The sequence below is a fragment of the Lithobates pipiens genome, unplaced genomic scaffold (assembly GCF_037356315.1).
Source record: "Lithobates pipiens isolate NorthernLeopardFrog02 unplaced genomic scaffold, aLitPip1_a1.2 Scaffold_28, whole genome shotgun sequence".
Taxonomy (NCBI): domain Eukaryota; kingdom Metazoa; phylum Chordata; class Amphibia; order Anura; family Ranidae; genus Lithobates; species Lithobates pipiens.
This window is the reverse complement of record NW_027507789.1, coordinates 201,715,677-201,736,347: the sequence shown is the minus strand read 5'-3', so window position 1 is coordinate 201,736,347 and position 20,671 is coordinate 201,715,677. Positions and strand designations below refer to the sequence as shown.

General features: G+C 43.2%; 1 protein-coding gene across 3 annotated transcripts in view; it reads right to left on the bottom strand.

The window, feature by feature from the left end:
* The window catches only part of OSBPL2 (oxysterol binding protein like 2), a 195,144-nt gene that overhangs the window by 20,282 nt on the left and 154,191 nt on the right, over window positions 1-20,671 (bottom strand). For all 3 annotated transcript variants that reach the window (XM_077460282.1, XM_077460284.1, XM_077460285.1), the window contains exons 6-9: window positions 7,339-7,436; window positions 7,086-7,268; window positions 5,121-5,228; window positions 3,228-3,317 (exon numbers count right to left, since the gene is read on the bottom strand). In XM_077460282.1, coding sequence (XP_077316408.1) covers window positions 3,228-3,317; window positions 5,121-5,228; window positions 7,086-7,268; window positions 7,339-7,436 — 479 coding nt within the window. The remainder of the gene's footprint in view (window positions 1-3,227; window positions 3,318-5,120; window positions 5,229-7,085; window positions 7,269-7,338; window positions 7,437-20,671) is intronic.

Sequence of the window (20,671 nt, the reverse complement as noted above, 5' to 3'; positions counted from 1 at the left end):
GTTTAAGAATAGTTGGAAAAACACAACAATGAGTTTGAGGTGTTGGCTTGGTCTTCAAATTCTCTGGATCTCAATCCAATCAAGCATCTTTGGGATGTGCTGGAAAAACAGTTCCACGAGAACTTACCGGACTTAAAGGATTTGCTACTGATGGCTTGGTGCCAGATATGAACCAAAGAAGAAAAAAAGGAAATCCCAATAAAAGAAGGTAGTACTCATCCTATAAATGAGGGGGGGTGTTGTCTAAAGATAACTGCTATAGAATATGAAAAATCAAAATCAAAGACATTACACACCAAAATGAGTGATCTACAAATTTATTAAGCAAAGGGCTCATGGTCAACAGCATAAAATGCCCTAACTATGCTCATATAATCCTAACAATCACCTGAGTCCCCCTATTAACCCTTTCCTAGACTAGAACCATGGACCACCCTTACAAAAAGGGAAGGATAGAGCTGAGCCCACCCTCCCCTAAACAAAAACCTAACCCACACCAAAGGACCCTGAGCCACCCCACCAAAAAAAGAGAGGTAACACTCAGTGCTCTACCTTAAATCCACAGTGAGCAAATGAGGCACCAGCACTAAGTGGGACAGCCTATGCCCAAATGGGGCTGAATACATATAAAAACACAAACCCACGAGACCAGTCAGTCAAAAGAGTCAGTCAATGGCAAAAAGGAAAACCAAATGGCTGTGATGGGAGCTTAAGTATTAAAGAATCAGTGTCCAGCTGCTGTGCTGGTAACAAGAGATGTATGAAAGAGCCGTGCAGATGACAGTCAATTGACTAGTAGCTGATTAGATGACCCATGAAGGGATGTGTAGGAGATCAGATATATGCCAATCATACCAGCATGATAACCGTTCTTAGGGAGCGTACTGATTACAGTGGCTGGGAGGGCAGGCAGAGATGAGTGGTAAGCCAGTGAGATGGAGCAGGGAGATTCCCAACAAAAAACTGTAACCTCAACCTGTCAGTAATGCCACTAGGGGATAATGACTCCCAATGTGGGAGTCATTAGGGCATTTATGCTGTTGATCTTGAGCCCATTGCGCAATGAAATTTGTAGTTCACACATTTTGGTGTGTAGTGTCTTTTTGTTTTTTATTTTTCATATTCCTTAGTACCAGATATCACAGCATACCTTCAGAGGTCTAATGGTGTCCATGCCTCAACTGGTCAGAAATACTTTTGGTGGTAAAGGGTGACCTACCCATATTAGGTGGGTGGTCATAAAGTTATGGCTGATCGCTGTATTCTGCTCTCACTCTAACTAAAGGTCAGCTTATTAAAGTACTCAAAAAAATATGAAAACACCGAAATGCTGGTCTGAGCTTGAGCACTGCAATGTTCTGAGTCTGTCAGTGGAGCCTTGATTCCTCAGCAACATAAACAAGTAGGCTCTGGGCTATGGCAGAAAGGGATCTCATCTGTCCCTTCCAGAAGGCCTTCCATAGTAAGAAGTCAGGGCCAGATGCACTGTCCATCAACTGGATGTTGACAGAACCCGTCTGTTGTGTGGGTGAATGATGAGTGTTCAGGGCCAGCTTGTCATGCTGCAGACTATTAATAAGACAGATTGGGCAAGATCTAATAACGGAGTTCACATTTCACATCCCCCCCCCCTGCATTATCACAAAAACAAAAAACATCTAGAACAATTGGCGAGAGGCTTACGCACAAGATGGATTATGAGACACTTGTATCAGTACACAATTATAATAAAAATGAAAGTCAACTGTTATGATGCTCCATAGCCCTGGAATAGTGCATGCCATCTTCGAACAAAATCCTAATTTCCAAAAAGCCTTTGATAATAACTAAAGGCATTGAAAAACTAGGTGCAACGATTAGTGGTGTTTTGAATGAGGGAACAATAAAACTATGTAGGGTTTTTATTGCTCCTCCACTGAGGAGATTTATTCTATATTTCTCTAGTACCCAATGTCTTTAGTCAAGAAATGATGGTTAAACCAAAATTTTCATAATGTCACAGGAGCACGAGATAAGTGCAATTATTCACATGGGGACATTGGTGACAACTATATAAGAGGAGCAGTCACAAATATCAGGAGTGCTCATCATTTTGTTGTGACAAATCAGCGAAAGTTCCCCCTCCACCACAGTAAACAGGATGATAGTATTACGAACTCTATATTGGCCTATTTAGAGACAAAAGTCATAACTGGTCCCAGAAGTGAAAGACTACAAGGGGATAGGCAAACCTCTCAACACCCAATATTTCTAGCTAAGGCGTTGAAACGAGTTGAGTCAGAGACACGAAATGTCTGACGTCACGTCCGGTTATTAAAGCTCGGGCGGTAGAATGCACGCCAGGCCTCCATCTTGTTGGTGGGGAAGCATGGTGACATGGAGGGAGAGACTACACTGCTGAATCCTGCAAGTGCCAGTTTGGGCACAATGAAATATGAGAGGATATTTTTATACTTTGTTTTATTAAAGGGGTAAACACTGTATTAAACGGGTTTGCACTGTGATCTTGCAGTCTGTGGTTTACTTTTACATACAAAGATCTGTGGAGGAAGAAAGCAGATACGGATTTAACCTGCTTTTCAAGTCTAAGGCTCCCAATAAGCGTTACTAGATGCACCACTTTTGGGTCTAAAGATCCAGTGAGTCCTTATTGCACAGGGGGACTGGGTGCACGGAGGAGAACTAGGTGGAGACATGGAGTGGAGTGGCCGATATGTTCCCACAACCTTTCTTCTGGGTTCGTAGGCTCCGGTAATGTGAGTGGCCGAAGCCACGATTAAGCTCTCAGTTCCGGTTCGAAGCTCTGAAAAGGCTTCAGATTGCATGCGTCGCTGACGTCAGCAGCTGCATGCAGGGTGAATATCTCCTAAGCGGTGCACGTTTAGGTGGCTTACCTGTAGGTGACAATAACTAAGAGGCGTTTACGTAAGCTTTATCTAATCTTTACTGGGGTAAAATTTGCTTTGGACTGTGGTAACAAAAAAAAAAAATATTAAAATGGAGCAAATTGGAAATTTTTTATTGAATACATTTATAACAGTGTACCAGGTTTTTGTGCAGGAAAGACCATTCATTCCAAAATTGAAAGCTAAAAGTAAACAAGTACTTAAGAACGAAATTTGTCACTTCATCAAACGTTGTGAGAATTTTCGTCTGAAATTTTTCCAGTGTATAGCCAGCTTATTTCTCAGGAGAGAAAAGAGAACACTAATCACTACAGTACTTACTTCTTATCTTGAATATATCCTTCTACTCTGTGCAGCTCCTTTCCAAACAGGCCACAGGGCTTGAAGTTCAGGATACATTTATCTCCATTGCTGGAACAAAATCACACAAAAACACCTGATTAAAGAAGAACCTGGTTAAGCCTTATTTGCCTCTCTAAACTGAACATATAACAGTACCATAGTCATTTCACCAGTAGTATAACCCCTACGCTGCAATTAAGCATGGATTATGGGATCCTCATACTGAGCTATAAAATTGGGAAGAACTAAAGTGGTTCTAAAGACAGAAGATTTTTTTATCTTAATGCATTCTATATATAAAGATAAAAAAAACCTGTGTGCAGCTCCCCCCTCAGCCCCCCTAATACTTACCAGAGCCCCATCTTGATCCAGTGATGTTGCACAAGAGACTCTGCTGCCCGGGACTCTCCCTCCCGATTGGCTGGGACACACATTGACAGCAGCAGGTGCCAATGGCACTCAATCAAAGTCAATGAGCCAATGAGGAGAGAGAAGGGGCAGGGCCGAGTCACGGCTAAGCTCGGGTGCCCCCAAAGGAAGCTGCTTACTGTGGGGACACTCTGTGGGAGGGAGGGGCCAAGATGGCCAATAAGGAACCCGAGAAGAGGAGGATCTGGTCTGTACTGTGCAAAACCACTGCACAAAGCAGGAAAGTAGGACATATTTGTTAGTTATTTTTAACCAGTCCCAGACTGCCCACTGAATATATACTGTGGCAGGGCGGCCCAGCTGCGTAAATCACGCACAGGTATGTGATTTTGTGCGCGCCGCTCTCACTGTGATTGGACACAGCGGGAGCCAACAATCGTTTACAGGAGAGACGGATAAGCCGTCTGCCTGTGTAAACAAGGCAAACGGTGGATCTGTCAAGAAGAGAAAGAGATCTTGTGATTCAGCTAAGCTGAATCACGGATCTCTTTTCCTTCAATGTGACACTGTCCCACAGAGTTAGTAAGCACCTCCCTAGGGAACATTTAACCCTTTGATCGACCCTGGTGTTAACACCTTCCCTGGCTGTGTCATTTTTACAGTAATCAGTGCATTTTTATGGCACGGATCACTGTCACTGGTCCCCAAAAAACTCAGTACCAGATTTGTCTGCTGCAATCTTGCAGTCCCGCTAAAAAAAAAAAAAAATGCAGTTTGCCGCCATTATTAGTAAAAACAATATATATTTTTTTTTATTTTAAAGTCCCTAAATCTATCCCCTATTTTGTACACTTCATAACTTTTGTGCAAACCAATCAATATACGCTTTTTACAAAAAATATGTAGCAGAATACATATTGGCCTAATTTGATGAAGAAATTGATGAAGAAATTAAATTGTAGATGTTTTATTGGGAATGTTTTATAGCAGAAAGTAAAAAACATTTTTTATTATTGTCTGTCTTTTTAGCAAAAACTTTTTGCTTTTTAGCAAAAACTAAAAAGCACAGAGGCGATCAAATACCAACAAAAGAAAGCTCTATTTGTGGGTAAAAAAAAAAAAAAAAAGACATTTTATTTGGGTAAAGTGCTATACAACCGCGTAATTGTCAGTTAAATGAACGCAGTACTGTATCGCAAAAAATGGCCTGGTCAGGAAGGGGGTAAAACCTTCCGGAGCTGGAGTGGTTAAGCATCTGTTTTTTCTTTACTAGTTATTGGAAATTTTTATTTTACAAATAAATGTTTTTAATACAGGTTACACCTATGGCAAAAAAATCCCAGAGCACTATGGGTTCTCCAAAGAGAAGGCAGAGCATAAGAAGTTTCCTTTCACATGTCACAGAGAGACCAATAATACATGGGGGATTTTTCTACAATTTACCTCAAGTGATTTATTAGAAGCATCCATGACAAGGGGTTCAGGGGGGTAATGTTAGTTTACCTGTGGTTTACAATTTCCACTGTCCCATACTGCTCTATCCACAGCTTCCCGATAATAACATTGTGCACACAGCAGGTGGGGTTTGTCCATGTGTAGATATCTTTGTGCCTGCAGAGAAATAAGATATTAGAAGGGAAAATGAGGAGACAAAAGCACAAGTATATGTTTGATCATCCAAAGCTGGTGGAGTTTGACAAAGGATCCATGTGTGATCTAAAAGGAAAAGTCTGCTTTAGAAGGCTGGAGATAAGTCCTGGAAATGGAAGACCTCTAAGTGGACGTGCTCTCATGCTCCCTCCATAACATACATAAAATTGCTCAAAATTCAGTGGAGTTGTGAATGCAGTACTGTCACTGGCTTTGTTGTACATGTATATACTGTATATGTACTCATACATAGTCTACATGTATGCACTTTATATACTGTATGTATCTTCATTGAACAGATCTGGATAAAAACGTTTCTTCAGAAATAAAATCCACTTTGCCTCCCCTTTGCACTGGGACCACAATCTGGATTTGTGATACTGGCCAATCAGTGCCACTGGTGCACTTACTGTCCTCAAATGGCACTGGCATAGAAATTAAACGACCAATAGTAGATAATTGGCACCACTCAAAGTAAAAATATTGGAAACATCCCTTTCTGTAAAACGAAAAAATATTGGAAGCATGCTTTTACGACTTTAATGGATCTACTAAATCTAAAGCAAAAAAAAAAAAAAGATACACTATGATAGGAAGCTACAAGAAAACATTCAAACATGTTAAACTTGCGGGATGTTATCATTTAAGCTGGCATGTCTGGCAAAAGGAGCCATGAGCAAGACAATAGTCTGTTTTTTTTTCTATTAGATTACTTGACAAGAGGTCAGCTGAATCTTTTAAATGGTCTTTCCCGTTATACGACTTTCACTTTAAATAGCCTCAATTTCCTGAAAGCTTCAGATACATGATATTGTCAAAAGTATTGGGACACCTGCCTTTACACGAACATGAGGTTTAATAGCATCCCAGTCTTAGTCTGTAGGGTTCAATATTAAGTTGGCCCACCCTTTGCAGCTATAACAGCTTCAACTCTTCTGTGAAGGCTGTCCACATGGTTTAGGAGTGCATCTATATGAGCTTTTGACCATTCTTCCTGAAGCACATTTGTGAGGTCAGGCACTGATGTTGGATAAGAAAGCCCTGGCTCGCAGTCTCCGCTCGAATTCATCCCAAAGGTGTTCTATCGGGTTGAGATCAGCACTCAGTGCAGGCCAGTCAAGTTCCTCCACCCCAAACTCATTCATCCATGTCTTTATGGACCTTGCTTTGTGCACTGGTCCAAATCATTTGGGGGAGAGGGGATTATGGTGTGGGGTTGTTTTTCAGGGGTTGGGCTTGGCCTCTTAGTTCCAGTGAAGGGAACTCTTAAGGTGTCAGCATACCAAGACATTTTGGACAATTTCATGCTCCCAACTTTGTGGGAATGGTTTGGGGGTAGCCCCTTCCTGTTCCAACATGACTGCACACCAGTGCACAAAAGCACGGTCCCATAAAGACATGGTTGAGCGAGTTTGGGGTGGAGGAACTTAACTGCCCTGCACAGAGTCCTGACCTCAAACCAATAGAATGCCTTTGGGATGAATTAGAGTGGAGACTGCAAGCCAGACCTTCTTGTCCAACATCATCAAAATGATCAAACATTCCCTAAACACACATTTAGGAGACACACTCCTAAACCTTGTAGACAGCCATCCCAGAAAAGTTTAAATTGTTATAGCTGCAAAGGTTGGCCAACTCAATATTGAATTCAATGGACTAAGACGTCATAAAATTTGATGTGCTTGTAAAGGCAGGCGTCACATTACTTTTGACAAGATAGTGAATTTATCGAATGATTTTTTTTTACATACCAAAGCTTGTAAGTTTAGTGCCCCATGTGTGTCTCTGGTACAAAAAGCACCTCACATTTATACTTACTTAGGCAGCTCCAGGGTGATGGCTCCCCGGGGTTCGGCCTCTACGCTCTTCCCCCAGAACTTCAGCTTTGGATAGATAGAACCACGAAAGATGAAGTCTTTATTCAGGCCTTCGGAAAAGAAGGCACTAACAGGAGGGTGATGGCTGACTTGCTCAGATATAAACCGGAAGCCCAGGTCTTCCCTGCAAGAGACAGTATATCAGTCACGTGGAAGCACTTGGGTCAGTCCTCCCCGCAATTGCCACAACTCACCTTACTAGTTCGTATGTCTCCCCCAGAAGAGGGTTAAATGGTTTGCCAGTCCTCTCCCATTGAGATGCTACAGCTGATACAGCAAAGGCAGCCACAGACTGTAAAGAATAAAAGAATGGCACACAAAGTGTTAGAAATGATCACCTGTCTAACAAAAAAGCAAAAGAGAGTTTTCTTAATTACTAAATACAACCATGTTTGGCAAACTTCCATACCAACAGAAGGGCAACCATGCTACAAATTACCAACTCAAGCACCCAACACCTTTGAAATCATGCGCTTGTGCCCTCTCTTCTCCATGACACCACGCTGATGACAAGGAAACTATGCAGGAAAACCTTTCACTTTTTCCTGGTTCAGACTTGGAAGTGTGTTGGAATATTAAAAATTTCAAGGTAAGCACATATACTTTGCAGTTAGAATAAACTAGACACAATCTAACGTTGTATTCACCTCCAGAAGAATATTTTTGGTTAAATTGTATAATATTATGTAATATGAGCATTTATACCGATCAGGCACAGCTTTATGACTACTGACAACTTACGTGAATAGCATGGATTACAATGATACAGTCAGATTTTTTACAAAAGTGTCTCTTGCGTGTGTCCTAAAAGTGGCGCATTGTGCGTCAAGTCCAAGTACAGGTTCTAGACAGGTACATGAATTTGGCGCATGCTATGCCACCTTTGGGGTGCACGCAGGGGCGGACCAACAACTCATGGGGCCCCTGGGCAATAGAAGAAGATAATGGGGCCCCCAGGCAATATGAGATTATGGGCCCCCCAGGCAATAGATTATGGGGCCACACAGTATACACACACACACACACACACACAGAATACACATACTGAAAAGGTACTGGAGAGGCAGGGCAGCTATAATCTTGGGATTTAAAAAAAAAAAAAAAAAAAACAGATTTTTACATACTGTCCCTGGCTTTATTGAGGCTGTCAACCCCGATGGGGCCCCTTAGTGGCATGGGGCCCTCAGGCAATGCCCGAGTGACCCAACGGTCAGTCCGCCCCTGGGTCCTCGTGAGACACTTTCACAAGATCTGTCTGCACTAGTCCTTAGGAATTCCAGCAATTGTTGCTGAAGTTTATGTGTTTAACTTCACTCTGGGTGCCCATGCCGTGTCCACAACCAAAAGTGGCTACAATGGGCATACAAGCATCACAACTGGACACAGAGCAATAGAAGAAAGGCCTGGTCTGATGAATCACCTTTTCTTTTACGTGTCTCACTTACTTGGGGAAGAGATGGCACCAGAATGCAGTATGGGAAGAAGGCAAGCCGGTGGTGGCAGTGTAACAAAGGAAAAGAAACACAGCGCAGTACTGATAAACCATTTAAATGATGAGTCAAAAGTGAAACTACTCACAAAGGGAGCATAAACACAAGCAGGATAGTAATCCTGAAGTGCAGCTGACAGCTCGTGCGGGTGGATTCCAGCATTCAAAGCCTATGGGAACAGCAGGAAACACAGGGGAGATCGGATAAGACGTTGTCACTTCTGGGTGCAGGCTGAGAGGAGGCGGCTTCACGTTCGGACCATGCTTGCGCCTTCCCCAAGCCTGAGACATGGATGTTTAGGAGAAAACCACCCCCGGATTTTTCAGGATTACTATTACTACTATGTATTTATGCTCACTTTGTGAGGAGTTTCACTTTTGACTCATTAAATGGTTTACCATACCTCCCAACGTTTTGAGATGGGAATGAAGGACACCATTTAACAAAAGTATGCAGGCATAGGACACACCCCTTGCCACGCCCCTTAAAGGTGAAATGTACAAAAAAAAAAAAACAAGATTGGTTAAATCCACAAGTGCTTTTTTTTTTACCTACTATTCCTTTATTTTGGCATTTGGAATTTACAAATGCAGCAATTTAGAAATCAGATGAAAGGTTTCTCCCCCTTCATCTTAGAGACTGTTGCTATGGACTTTATCCCTCTTATTGAGAGACTTTAATCACATTTATTTTATCTGTGTACACCTTCAGGGTCTCTCCTCAAACAAGCGCTGAGTTCATTTGTTGTCTGGTGGTGGCAGTATGACGCTTTAGGCAATGTTCTGCTGGGAAACATTAGTCCTGCCATTTATGTGGATGTTACTTGACACATACCACCTACCCAAACATCGTGGCTGACTAAACACACCTCTTCCTGGAAACCGTATTCTATGATGGCAGTGGCATTAGTATAATTCACCCTGCCAAACTCCAAAAAATGGTTCAAGAATTGTCTGCAGAACATAAGAAGGTGTTGACTTGGCTTTGAATTCTCCAGATCTCTATCCAATTGAGCATCTGTGGGATCTGCTGGAAAAACGTGTCCAATCCATAGAGACCCCACCTCGCAACTTACAGGACTTAAAGGATCTGTTACTGACGAATTGGTGGCAGACACCACAGCATACCTTCAGAGGTCTAGCGGAATCCATGCCTCAATGGGTCAGGGCTATTTTGATGGCAAAAGAGGAACCTACTTAATATTAGTTAGGTGGCCATAAAGTTATGGATGATCAGTGTATATACAAAATATGAATTAATACTCAACTCTTCTTCCACTCTTCTGACCCCAATAAAATCCCTACAAATAGTAGCCTGCAGCTATCTGGTGAGGACTTTTTTTTTTTTTTTTTAAGCAATACACTTTATCTTATTGTCATTATATCAATTGGTGTTTTTATCTGCTGCGAAAGCTGCAGAAAACGTGATGGCAATTCCTGTCACTGAGTAATTGTGGTGACATTTCACTTTCTATGGAGAAGGCACAAGAAAGGTTAAGCCCTCCCCAATCCTTGCTGGATCGCTATTCACCAACCACAAAGAGCTCCTAGAGTGTTTGGGAAAACCGCAGTGTCTTGTCACGTACAGATCCTACCATACGTAGGTGACTTCCGACACAGACTATGTAAAATAACTGCTGTGAGGAGTGCCAATGCAGACTCCGTTAGATGATTATGTACTTGGCTGCACCTGTACTACTGTGCTAAAATAAACATGTTTACCTATACTGCACCTGCATTCCTGGTGCAAACATTTCATTAAAAACGCATGTAAAAGAAAATCTGTCATTATTGACTGCCTCCAGTTTGCCTGCACAGTCTTGCTGATCCTCCTTGTTCAGTGCTTTCTAAATCCCTGACATGAAACAAGTAGGGCTGCAACTAACGATTATTTTCATAATCGATTAGTTGGCCGATTATTGTTTCGATTAATCGATTAGTCGGTTAATAACCTTTAAAAAAAAAAGTGGGTCAAATTGATGTTCATTTTCAACCGCAGTGACGGGAAAATTTGGAAATAATAGAAAACTTCTTAGTCAAAGGAATTTTCAGACAGTTGTATGAAATGACATTCTTTTTAAAAACAATGTTAAAAACAAGTGAAAATTTCAAAAAAATATTCTTTCATTCAGCGAATGTACACAGATTTTTCGTCTGAATATTCTCATCTGAAAATTGATTTGTGAGGCCAGCATAAGGCTCGGTACACACCTATGCAGTTTGCTTTTGATCTGTTTATGCAGTGCTTTTTGCTGTACGTTTTGATTTTACTGCAATTTGCATTTTTGCATTTTTTTGGGGCAGATTAAAAAACACAAATTGCTGCAAAAACACATTACATGCTTTTCTGCAGCTTCTCCATTGAAGTATATTGCACCAATAAAGCACCATTTTGCGTTTAAAGTCCCAGACCCTTTCAGATGTGAACGTGTCCCATAGGAAACCATGGAAATTAACTGTAGTGCATTTCTGCAAAAAGCACCAATAAACACAGAGATGTGAACCAGGTCTAAGCCCTTGTACACACGGTAGGACATTCCGACAACAAAATCTGTCGGATTTTGTCTGACGGATTTTGTCCGAAACTTGTGTTGCATACACACGGTCGGACAAAGTTGTCGGAAATTCCAATCGTACGTAACAACGTTATTTCGTTACGACAGGACCACCTTCAAGCTAGTAGCCAATAGCTTTGGTCTAGGAATTTGATCTGAGCATGCGTGGCACTTTGTCCAATCGGAATTTTCTACACACAATCGGACAAAGTCCGATCGGATCATGTTTTTGGAAAGTTTTACAGCCCAGTTCTAAAACTTTGTCCGTCGGAATATCCAATGGAGCCCACACACAGACAGATTATCCGACAACGCGGTCCGATCGGACATTTTCCGTGAGAATGTCCGACCGTGTGTACAAGGGCTTAGACGTTTACTAACATAATGGGGTTAAAAAAACTAAAAGTAGCCCTTTATAGTAGAAAAAAGCAGATAATCACTACTGTAAGGGGTTAATTTTTTTACTGTAGAACTCTTTTTGTACTATAAAGGGCTAATTTTAGTTTTTTTTTAACCCCATTATGTTACTGGCCGATTAATCGATTATGAAAATAATAATCGATTAATTTCATAATCGATTAGTTGTCGATTAATCGATTAGTTGTTTCAGCCCTAGAAACAAGAATTGAGTCTGAAGTCAGAACCTGTGATCTTTGTACTAGTCTGGCTCAATGACTCCTACTACTGAAGCCCCCCACTACAAGAGACATTTATCTAGATTTAAAGAACACTTTAATAGATCTTTTTTTTTTTTTTTTTTTTTTATTTCCAACCTGTAACAAAGAGGGGCCTTTCTACTGAACCAATGAGTCAGTCCACCAAAAACAAATAGGTTTAAAAATCAACTTCGGGAAATTTAAAAATGATCCCTTGCAGCAGGGCTGTGCCCGCACTGCAGAGATAGCAGTTCTGGAGTTTGTCCTGCGGAAGAAACACTCTGGCCAGAGCGGAATCCTGAGTCAGACCCATATAAACCAATTTTTGAACTGGAATCAGTGCAGACTTTTGGTAATTTATCAGACACCCAAAATCTGCCAGAGTGTTGTGCACATATCGGAATGTGCAGGTAGGCATCCTTGATGTCGATAGAGGCAAGAAAGTTCCCCTGATGGAGATGCCACCAAGGAGCGAATGGACTCCATTCTGAACTTCCGCACCCGCACAAAGCGGTTCAAGGGCCTTGAGGTCCAGAATCAGACATACCGTACTCTCTTTTTTGGGGATCATAAACAGGTTTGAATAAAAACCCTGGAAACGTTTGGACACGAGGACAAATCACCTATTGTACCATGGCCTGGAGGGCTAACAAGCGGTCTGGAGACAGATGCAGATTGGACGGAAAAAATCTGCTTGGGGGACCAGACTGGAACTCGATCTTGTAACCAGACAGAATCACTTTGTGGACCCACATGTCATTCATCAGAGAGGTCCATGGGCCCAGAAACGTCCCTCCACCCAGACTGTGGGTGAGGGAGCCCCTTCATGCCAAAGGAGCCTTATCTGGGGGTCTGGAGAATCCCACTCTTGGTTTGCCCGACCAGGGTCGCTTGAAACCTCCCGGGGGGGGGGGCTTGAAAGACGTTGAGCCTTTATCAGTGGACCCTGAGGGACGAAAAAACTTTGTGTGCTGAGAAGGATGGACTACACTTGCGATGTGGCTCCTTCCCCTTTTTTGACTGTGAAAGAAAAGTACTCCCCCCCGTGACACTCTTAATGATATCATTCAGAGAGGCCCCAAACAAGCGAGCTAGGGCTTTTTTTAGATGCTTGGTCCACAGTCCAACATTTCAGCCACAATACCTGCTGAAGCACTACTGCTAACAAAGACAGCTTAGAAAGCAAGGGAGCTGTGCCCAAAGAGGCATCGCAGACAAACTGCAGCCCCTGGACCAGCTGGTCCGCCAATTCAGTGAAGGCAGGAGGAAACTGATCACCCTCCAGGTCACAGCTCAACAGCTTTGCCCACTCTGTCAGCGTTTGAGACCCCAGGGCAATGGCCAGGACCAGCCGAATCGTCCAGCCCGCAATAGTGAACATAGTGAAAATAGTGCGGCTCAGAGACTCTGCCTTCCTGCCAGTCGAATCTCTAAAAGCCGGAGAGTCTTCAACTGGAATCATGGTGGCTTTGTTCAATCGAGAGACCGGAGGATCCACCACAGGTGGAGTCCTCTACTTCTTGAGAAGACTCTCCTCAAAATGATAAACGCACAGCGACCACAAAGGGATGTTTTGGACGCACCCATTCCTTATAGACACACTTGTCAAAAAAGCAGCCATAAGGGAACACTTTTGCCATGCAAGACAGCTTGTGAGTGCCAAAGGGGACCGGCACCTTTACTGCAGCCGTGGCTGTATCCTCCATTTTTTAAGTTTCCCGCACAGATGCAATCAGTGCATCCACCAGCGCCTTCTTGTGTGCAGCCCCTGGGGCAGAGTAATCATCCTCACTGTCCGAAAAATCTAGGAGCATGGTTGGTCCTGTTCATGGCAGCTGAATCAGATTCAGGAGCTGACGAGACAGATGAAGTAGGGGAAGGCGGGGGTCGTTTCTTGCTAGTCTGCCGTCCAAGAGCCACCTCCACCCGGGACACAAAGGACTCCAGGGCCGCAGTCAGTGCATCAACGGATGGCTGGGATCCAGGGGGGCCTGCAGCCTCCGATAGGGAGTCAGGTGGGGAAACAACCGGACTATACCTGAGGCAGCAAGAGCTATGCCGGTGGGGTGGTGAGTCTGGTGGGGTCCCTTCCTCTGTTGCAGGATGTGCGGTCCCTTCCTCTCTGTTGCAGGATGTGCGGTCCCTTCCTCTCTGTTGCAGGATGTGCGGTGTCCTGGGACCGCTACTGGCGTGGGGGTGTCCCTTTGCAGTGGCCGCTCTTGGTGTGGGGGATCTCTTCTTCCCCTATGGAGTCTCAGGAGCATGTTTCCCCACCTGACTCTGTTCTGCCATATACTGTCCGGCCATGATATAGTGTCCGCGCCGTACTGCGCATGCACAGTACGGAGCAGAAGAAGCCTGCGCCGTGAGTGGAGGTGGTAGCCCCACCATCCAAGCGGACATAGGGTTGTGAATATTAGAGGGCCCCTCGCGGGCGAGCTTCGCTCGCCACGCTTCGGGGTCGGCCTCGCTGCGCTCGGCTCTTTTATATTCTTACTCTATGTCCACTTGGATAGTGGGGATAGAACCTGGACTCAGTGCGCAGGCGCCGTTCATCCTCGGCAATTTTCGGAATCTATGTTGCTGTGTACTGTGCATGCGCAGTACACAGCGGACACTATCCGATGGGGGACCATATGTGATAAGACACCGGCACACACGTGGCGTACGAAGAAGAGGATAACACAGGAGTCAGCACAGGGTTAAAAGGAGGAGCTTATGCCTGCTAAAAACGCTGTCTGGGCTACACAGTAATGGCCACTTCTTCCTGAGCACAAAAAACACCAAATTATGGCCGCCGAGCTACACAATCATGGCCGCCAGCCATAAGAAGTCAGCAGGCACTGGGGGAAAAGACGCCGACTGCGGCAAAATGGCTGCTGGATACACTACACTAGGCTGACACAGACCCTAGGAAAGCCCCTGAAAGAGAAAAAGAGGATCCGAGCACTGGACCTCCAGGGAGCGCCTAGTGCCTCCCCCGGTAAGCACTGCACCTGGCGGCACGCCCCCTTTGCCCACCAGTACTCCACCCCATCCCCCAGGATTCATCATGGCACCACACAATCCCATATAGAGGAGGGAGGGGGAAAGGGGGGCTACCAGGGGACCTCCAGGGACCATCCACCCCAGGAAGAGAGGGTGTAAGGGCGGAGGGAAACCCTGACCCACCCGGGAAGGGACCCGCATCCACCATAAACCCACCAAGGGGAGAGTGGGGACATTTATTCACCTTACCAGGACCAGACGTGCACCACTCCAGACAGAACTTCCTCGCCAAATGGGGGTGCTGTCGGCCATGAGGGACGCTGCAACTTGAGTCGAGACCCAGACACATGCGACCTCGCGAGGTGTTTAACTCGCAGGGCCAGCCCCCCTCCAGTGAGGCATGTCACAGCCGACCGAACATGTAGCTGCGGTCTGCACGGGTTCACTGACCAGACTGGGGAGACCACTGGATCAAATGTCCAGCCCGTCGCCCAGTCCAGCAGCTGATTGCAGATCCAGGAACAAAACAACAAACAAAATTTTTTTTAATTTGCCAGGACTAGAGATCCCAGCAGGGAACTAGGTCCTTACTCCTGACTAGGCAGAAAAAAAACTGAAGGCCTATAGCAGAGAGAGGGGTGTATATCACCTAGGATTGCCCATGGGTGTAGCCAAGTCTTTTCTGCCTAGTGTCCTACTCCTGTAGGGGGCGATATAACCCCTATGGTTCTGAATAAGAAAGCACTGTGTCTGTCAATGACCAAATGAGAAAGGTCATTTTTAATAACTCCATTCCATTACAATAGGACTTGTGTCGCAATTGTATAAACTATATTAGTTTTATTTTATTTGCTATTTATTTCCCCCCACGAAAGTGGAGTTACCCTTTAAACAGCCCCTATGGTCGGCATTGTTCCTGCTTTCCAGGAAATTGGCAGGATAATAATATGAGCAGCTATAGAAACATTGTAAGATCACACAATGCTTGTCCTCTTCTAGCCTCCAGAACCGAGCACCACGCCTGAAATACTTCTTTGCATGCTCCAAATTCCATCGTACAATCCCAGGGCACAGTGCCACTGTAGGGAGGGGGGGGGGAATAGGATTGGCGCTATACCCTTTAAAGGTTGGAGACTAAGGTATACAATTAGCAAGAAATTTCCAGCGGGCTGGATAATAAAATAAAAGTAAAATAGATGTATGTGTCAATAAGTGTCAACAATTATTGTGTCCTTTAGAGACCATAAGTGTCATAACATATCCTAAATGCATAAATCATTAAACAATTGTAACAGCATAAAATTATATAAAGTGCAAGGTGCTAGTGAATAAATTCTGGTAATTGTGACAAACCTATATAAATGAAAAGTAAAGCTTAGTATATAGAAGAAATATGTATACAAAATATATATATATAAATATAAAAATAAAAATATATAAAGAATCAATTTATCTGTTACACGTATCAAGTCCTCACGTAGTGTAACTGTGATGAAAGGTACATATTACATAAGTGGAAAGATACAAAAAGGTGAAAATGTGGTAAAATTTAGCAGTAAAAAAAGCAAAAAATTAGAATGATAATTAAAATATTAAAAAGTTTAAAAGTAGTAAAGAGTGTCCCTCAAAAAGGTGATTATAAATTAGTGGGGTGTCCACTGCGAGTGAAAGTGAAGTAAAGGGTGGAGGAAATTTCAGTTGTTGTTCCCGGTGCTCTGTGGCTATTTTTATGCAGTTGCTCTCACCAGAGTTAAGGCCCCTTCCGGGGTGGATCAACCTTCACAGTATCAGCCACTGTGTAGCTCTCTGGCTGGCCTCTGTTGCAGTTCCGGGAAAGCATACACTACTAACTCAGAAAGCGTGCTAGCCGAACGGAATCTTTCCTTCTCAATATAAGCATATGAACGGATGTTTGTGAGTAATATTTTTGCCTATACAATAAATACGAAGTTTTATAAGACGTACTGCACCATGGATATGCCTCTTATTCATTACATATAACCTAACACGGCATAAGAACGGAGGAACGAAGGTTTCCCGGAACTGCAACAGAGGCCAGCCAGAGAGCTACACAGTGGCTGATACTGTGAAGGTTGATCCACCCCGGAAGGGGCCTTAACTCTGGTGAGAGCAACTGCATAAAAATAGCCACAGAGCACCGGGAACAACAACTGAAATTTCCTCCACCCTTTACTTCACTTTCACTCGCAGTGGACACCCCACTAATTTATAATCACCTTTTTGAGGGACACTCTTTACTACTTTTAAACTTTTTAATATTTTTAATTATCATTCTAATTTTCATTTTTTGCTTTTTTTACTGCTAAATTTTACCACATTTTCACCTTTTTGTATCTTTCCACTTATGTAATATGTACCTTTCATCACAGTTACACTACGTGAGGACTTGATACGTGTAACAGATAAATTGATTCTTTATATATTTTTATTTTTATATTTATATATATATATTTTGTATACATATTTCTTCTATATACTAAGCTTTACTTTTCATTTATATAGGTTTGTCACAATTACCAGAATTTATTCACTAGCACCTTGCACTTTATATAATTTTATGCTGTTACAATTGTTTAATGATTTATGCATTTAGGATATGTTATGACACTTATGGTCTCTAAAGGACACAATAATTGTTGACACTTATTGACACATACATCTATTTTACTTTTATTTTATTATCCAGCCCGCTGGAAATTTCTTGCTAATTGTATACCTTAGTCTCCAACCTTTAAAGGGTATAGCGCCAATCCTATTCCCCCCCCCCTCCCTATTTCATTTTATTCCTTCCCTTACTGGGTAGGAATTTAAATAGGGGCTGCTCTTACCCAAACCACTATCCATAGCGCGACCTACAAACCCCCTTACAGTGCCACTGTACTTGTGGGAGGATGATCATGTCAGAGCTGCTTTCACTGCCATGGGAACAGCACCAATCTAGGTGTATCCAGGACAAGCTTACATAACGGCAGTGTCCAGTTTCATGCAGGTTATACAAGTGGTTCTAGTGTAGTCATCTGGACAACCTCATTATCCCCAAAACACTTGGCTTGTAATAAGAACAATGACAAGGGTAAACACATACAAAAATAGCTAGTATTGTTTTTTTTTGTTCTTCCCTTCAAAAGAGACCCGTCATGAAAGAGATGTGTGCCGTTTTGGCAATAGCTTTGAAAACGCTGGTTGCCTGACTATTGCGCTAACCTGCTAGGTTAATGCATGGCATGGGAATGTTCAGAATCGGATTTGCAGTAAAAGTTGTTGTTTTGACAGGTTACTGGAAGGAAGGTTCCAAGTACAGAATGGGGTTCCCCCATTAGATGATGTTCACTAGTAATCCAAGGAGCAGGCAGGGGGCAGGAAAGTAGAAGGGTCTGCACAACAGAAACTGTGCCATTACCTGTACAGCCATAATGGGGTGGGTGGGTCAGAAGAGTATGTACAAATCTTTTAGGAAGAAAATCAGTTTTCATATGTGGATTTGAATAGTGGGGGAGACAGGATCAGTAATGCATCATGTACTACTCTACATTTACTACATAATTATTACTACAAATGGTAGATATGTTACCCCATGGGGTTCACTCTGAATGGCTGCTTGGAAGGCAGTCGAAAGGCTTGGTTTACATTAGCTGCAGCTATGGCTCAAAGCAGGGGTCCGGTGCGTCCCTGTACACCGTTTCAGGTGCGAATCAGGTCCAAATTATTGGTTGAATTTGCACCTGAAACTAAGCCAAAGATGTACAGGACCCTCTTCCAGTGCGCTCTGCGGCCACCCCGAAGCTGTGTGAACCGACTCCGTTGAGAGCTGGTTAGAGTCTGCTGTCCTGCGAATTGAATGTGGGGAAACTCACATCCAATTTGCATCAGTGTGAACCCAGCCTAAAGCTGGTGGAGCCAAGGTAGAGCACTAACTGTATTTGCACACAAATCCAATGTTCCCCTTATAAAATTACCTCTTCCATTGGACCCACTCATCAGCTGGTATAAACTGAATTGTCATATGCCTAGTACAAGGTTTTAAAGTGTCTTGTACAGGTCTAGATCACTTATGTGTTGCTGCACACATGGAGGAATAAGGTACCTCCCAGGTAAGTCTATTCAGCATAGGTTTTATGCTATATGTCCAATTGTTGCTTAGAACAGGACTGTGTGAACACACCAGTACCTTGACACAGCGGGGTTCATTTACTAAAGGCAAATAGACTGAGCACTTTGCAAGTGCAGTTGCTTCAGAGCAATAGGAATTTATAATATCACATACAAAACATGATGGATATGTTATCCCATGAGGTTCATTTAACTTCTGGATGGCTGCACAAAGGGTATTGTAAATCTGAGCTGAGGTAGGGCAGTGGCTACATGAGGTCTAAGCTCCATCTTGATCTTTCCCTGTCCTGTTCACAGTCCATGGAATAAGATGTTTTCTAAGCCTTTATATTGACCTTGGATATATTTAACCATAAGTAAATCATCACCAAGTGGTCTTCTACCAAACAAAAGGCTCCCATATTTAATAGCCGCTCATTGTATTTGAGACCCCCATCCCAACCTCTTCAGATATCTTAAGTCCTTTTTACAGTCCTGGCTAAAAAAGTGTTTCTAAAAAATGTCCACTCTGACAGGAAGCAAGAGGGAATTGTCCAAGAGGATCCAACCCTTCCCTACTTCACTTGCCCCAATCCAAAGAAAAATACAGGGTGGAGTTTTTGGGTGGTGTTAAGCCTTTAATATTGCTACAGATCCCCTTTAGTAGAAAAATCATCATCTCCTATAGATATGGAGCTACAGACTGCAATCTACAGCATTATACAATGGGAAAAGACGACTCCTTTACAACAGCAAAGCACCATTGGGATTCAGTGAACTGCATTACATGATATAAAGGCGGCAGAACACAATGAATACTGCTAGCGGCTATAGCTGCTGGCAGTAGTCGCATTTAGAAAATCTGATAGGCTGGTTGTATCCAAGTCAATCAATGAGTACAATCAGCTTGCCCATACCTGTACCGAAATTCAACAGGTCCCTGCTGAACCGGCCACACTTCGACCCATGTCTGGCTGGCTTTAGAGCTATCTAGAAGTATAAAAACACTCTATAATTCCCCATGGAAAGGCTTCACTCTTTGGAAGCAACTGCTATTGAGTCTAGAGGTAAGTAAACATTTACTTAATCTATCAATACATCCTTTGTTTACTTCAAAATGAATCTTTCTCTCCTTGTACTTCATGACAGATCACTAGAGATTTAAACCTCAACAATTGTGTTGGTATAGCAAATATACTACTGAAAGTGTTTTGTTATATATGTTATCAATGGCAATTGCCTCTTATCTTTCCTATGGAGAATAGGCAGGGCCATCTTTAACATTGATTGGACCCTGGGCAAACGGGGCAGGTGAGTCATCTGTACACAACAAAAGGGCAGAGCTGAGCAGCATTAGTAGCAGCACTTCACACTGAGATATCAGGACACAGCAAGGGACTAAAACTTCAAGGGAAAAGGGAATTTAAACTGGGATAGTTGGCAAGTTCGTGGTAGCTGCTTTGGGCCCCACAACAATGACAGGGCCCAGGGCAGCTGGTCCTTTTGCCCTGCCTTAAAGACGGCCCTGAGAATAGGAGAGGGGGAGATATCTGTAGCATCTTGCATCTGTTGTCCTGATACAGGAGGGTAAATGAGTCATCCTGGGACTAACATTGTCTCACCGTCAGAATTTCCAGGGGGGAAAACGTGAAAAAATAAAACTAATGAAACCACCACAACTAAGGGCAGGTAAGCTGCACTATATGACATTTCTCTTTTTCGGTCTAGA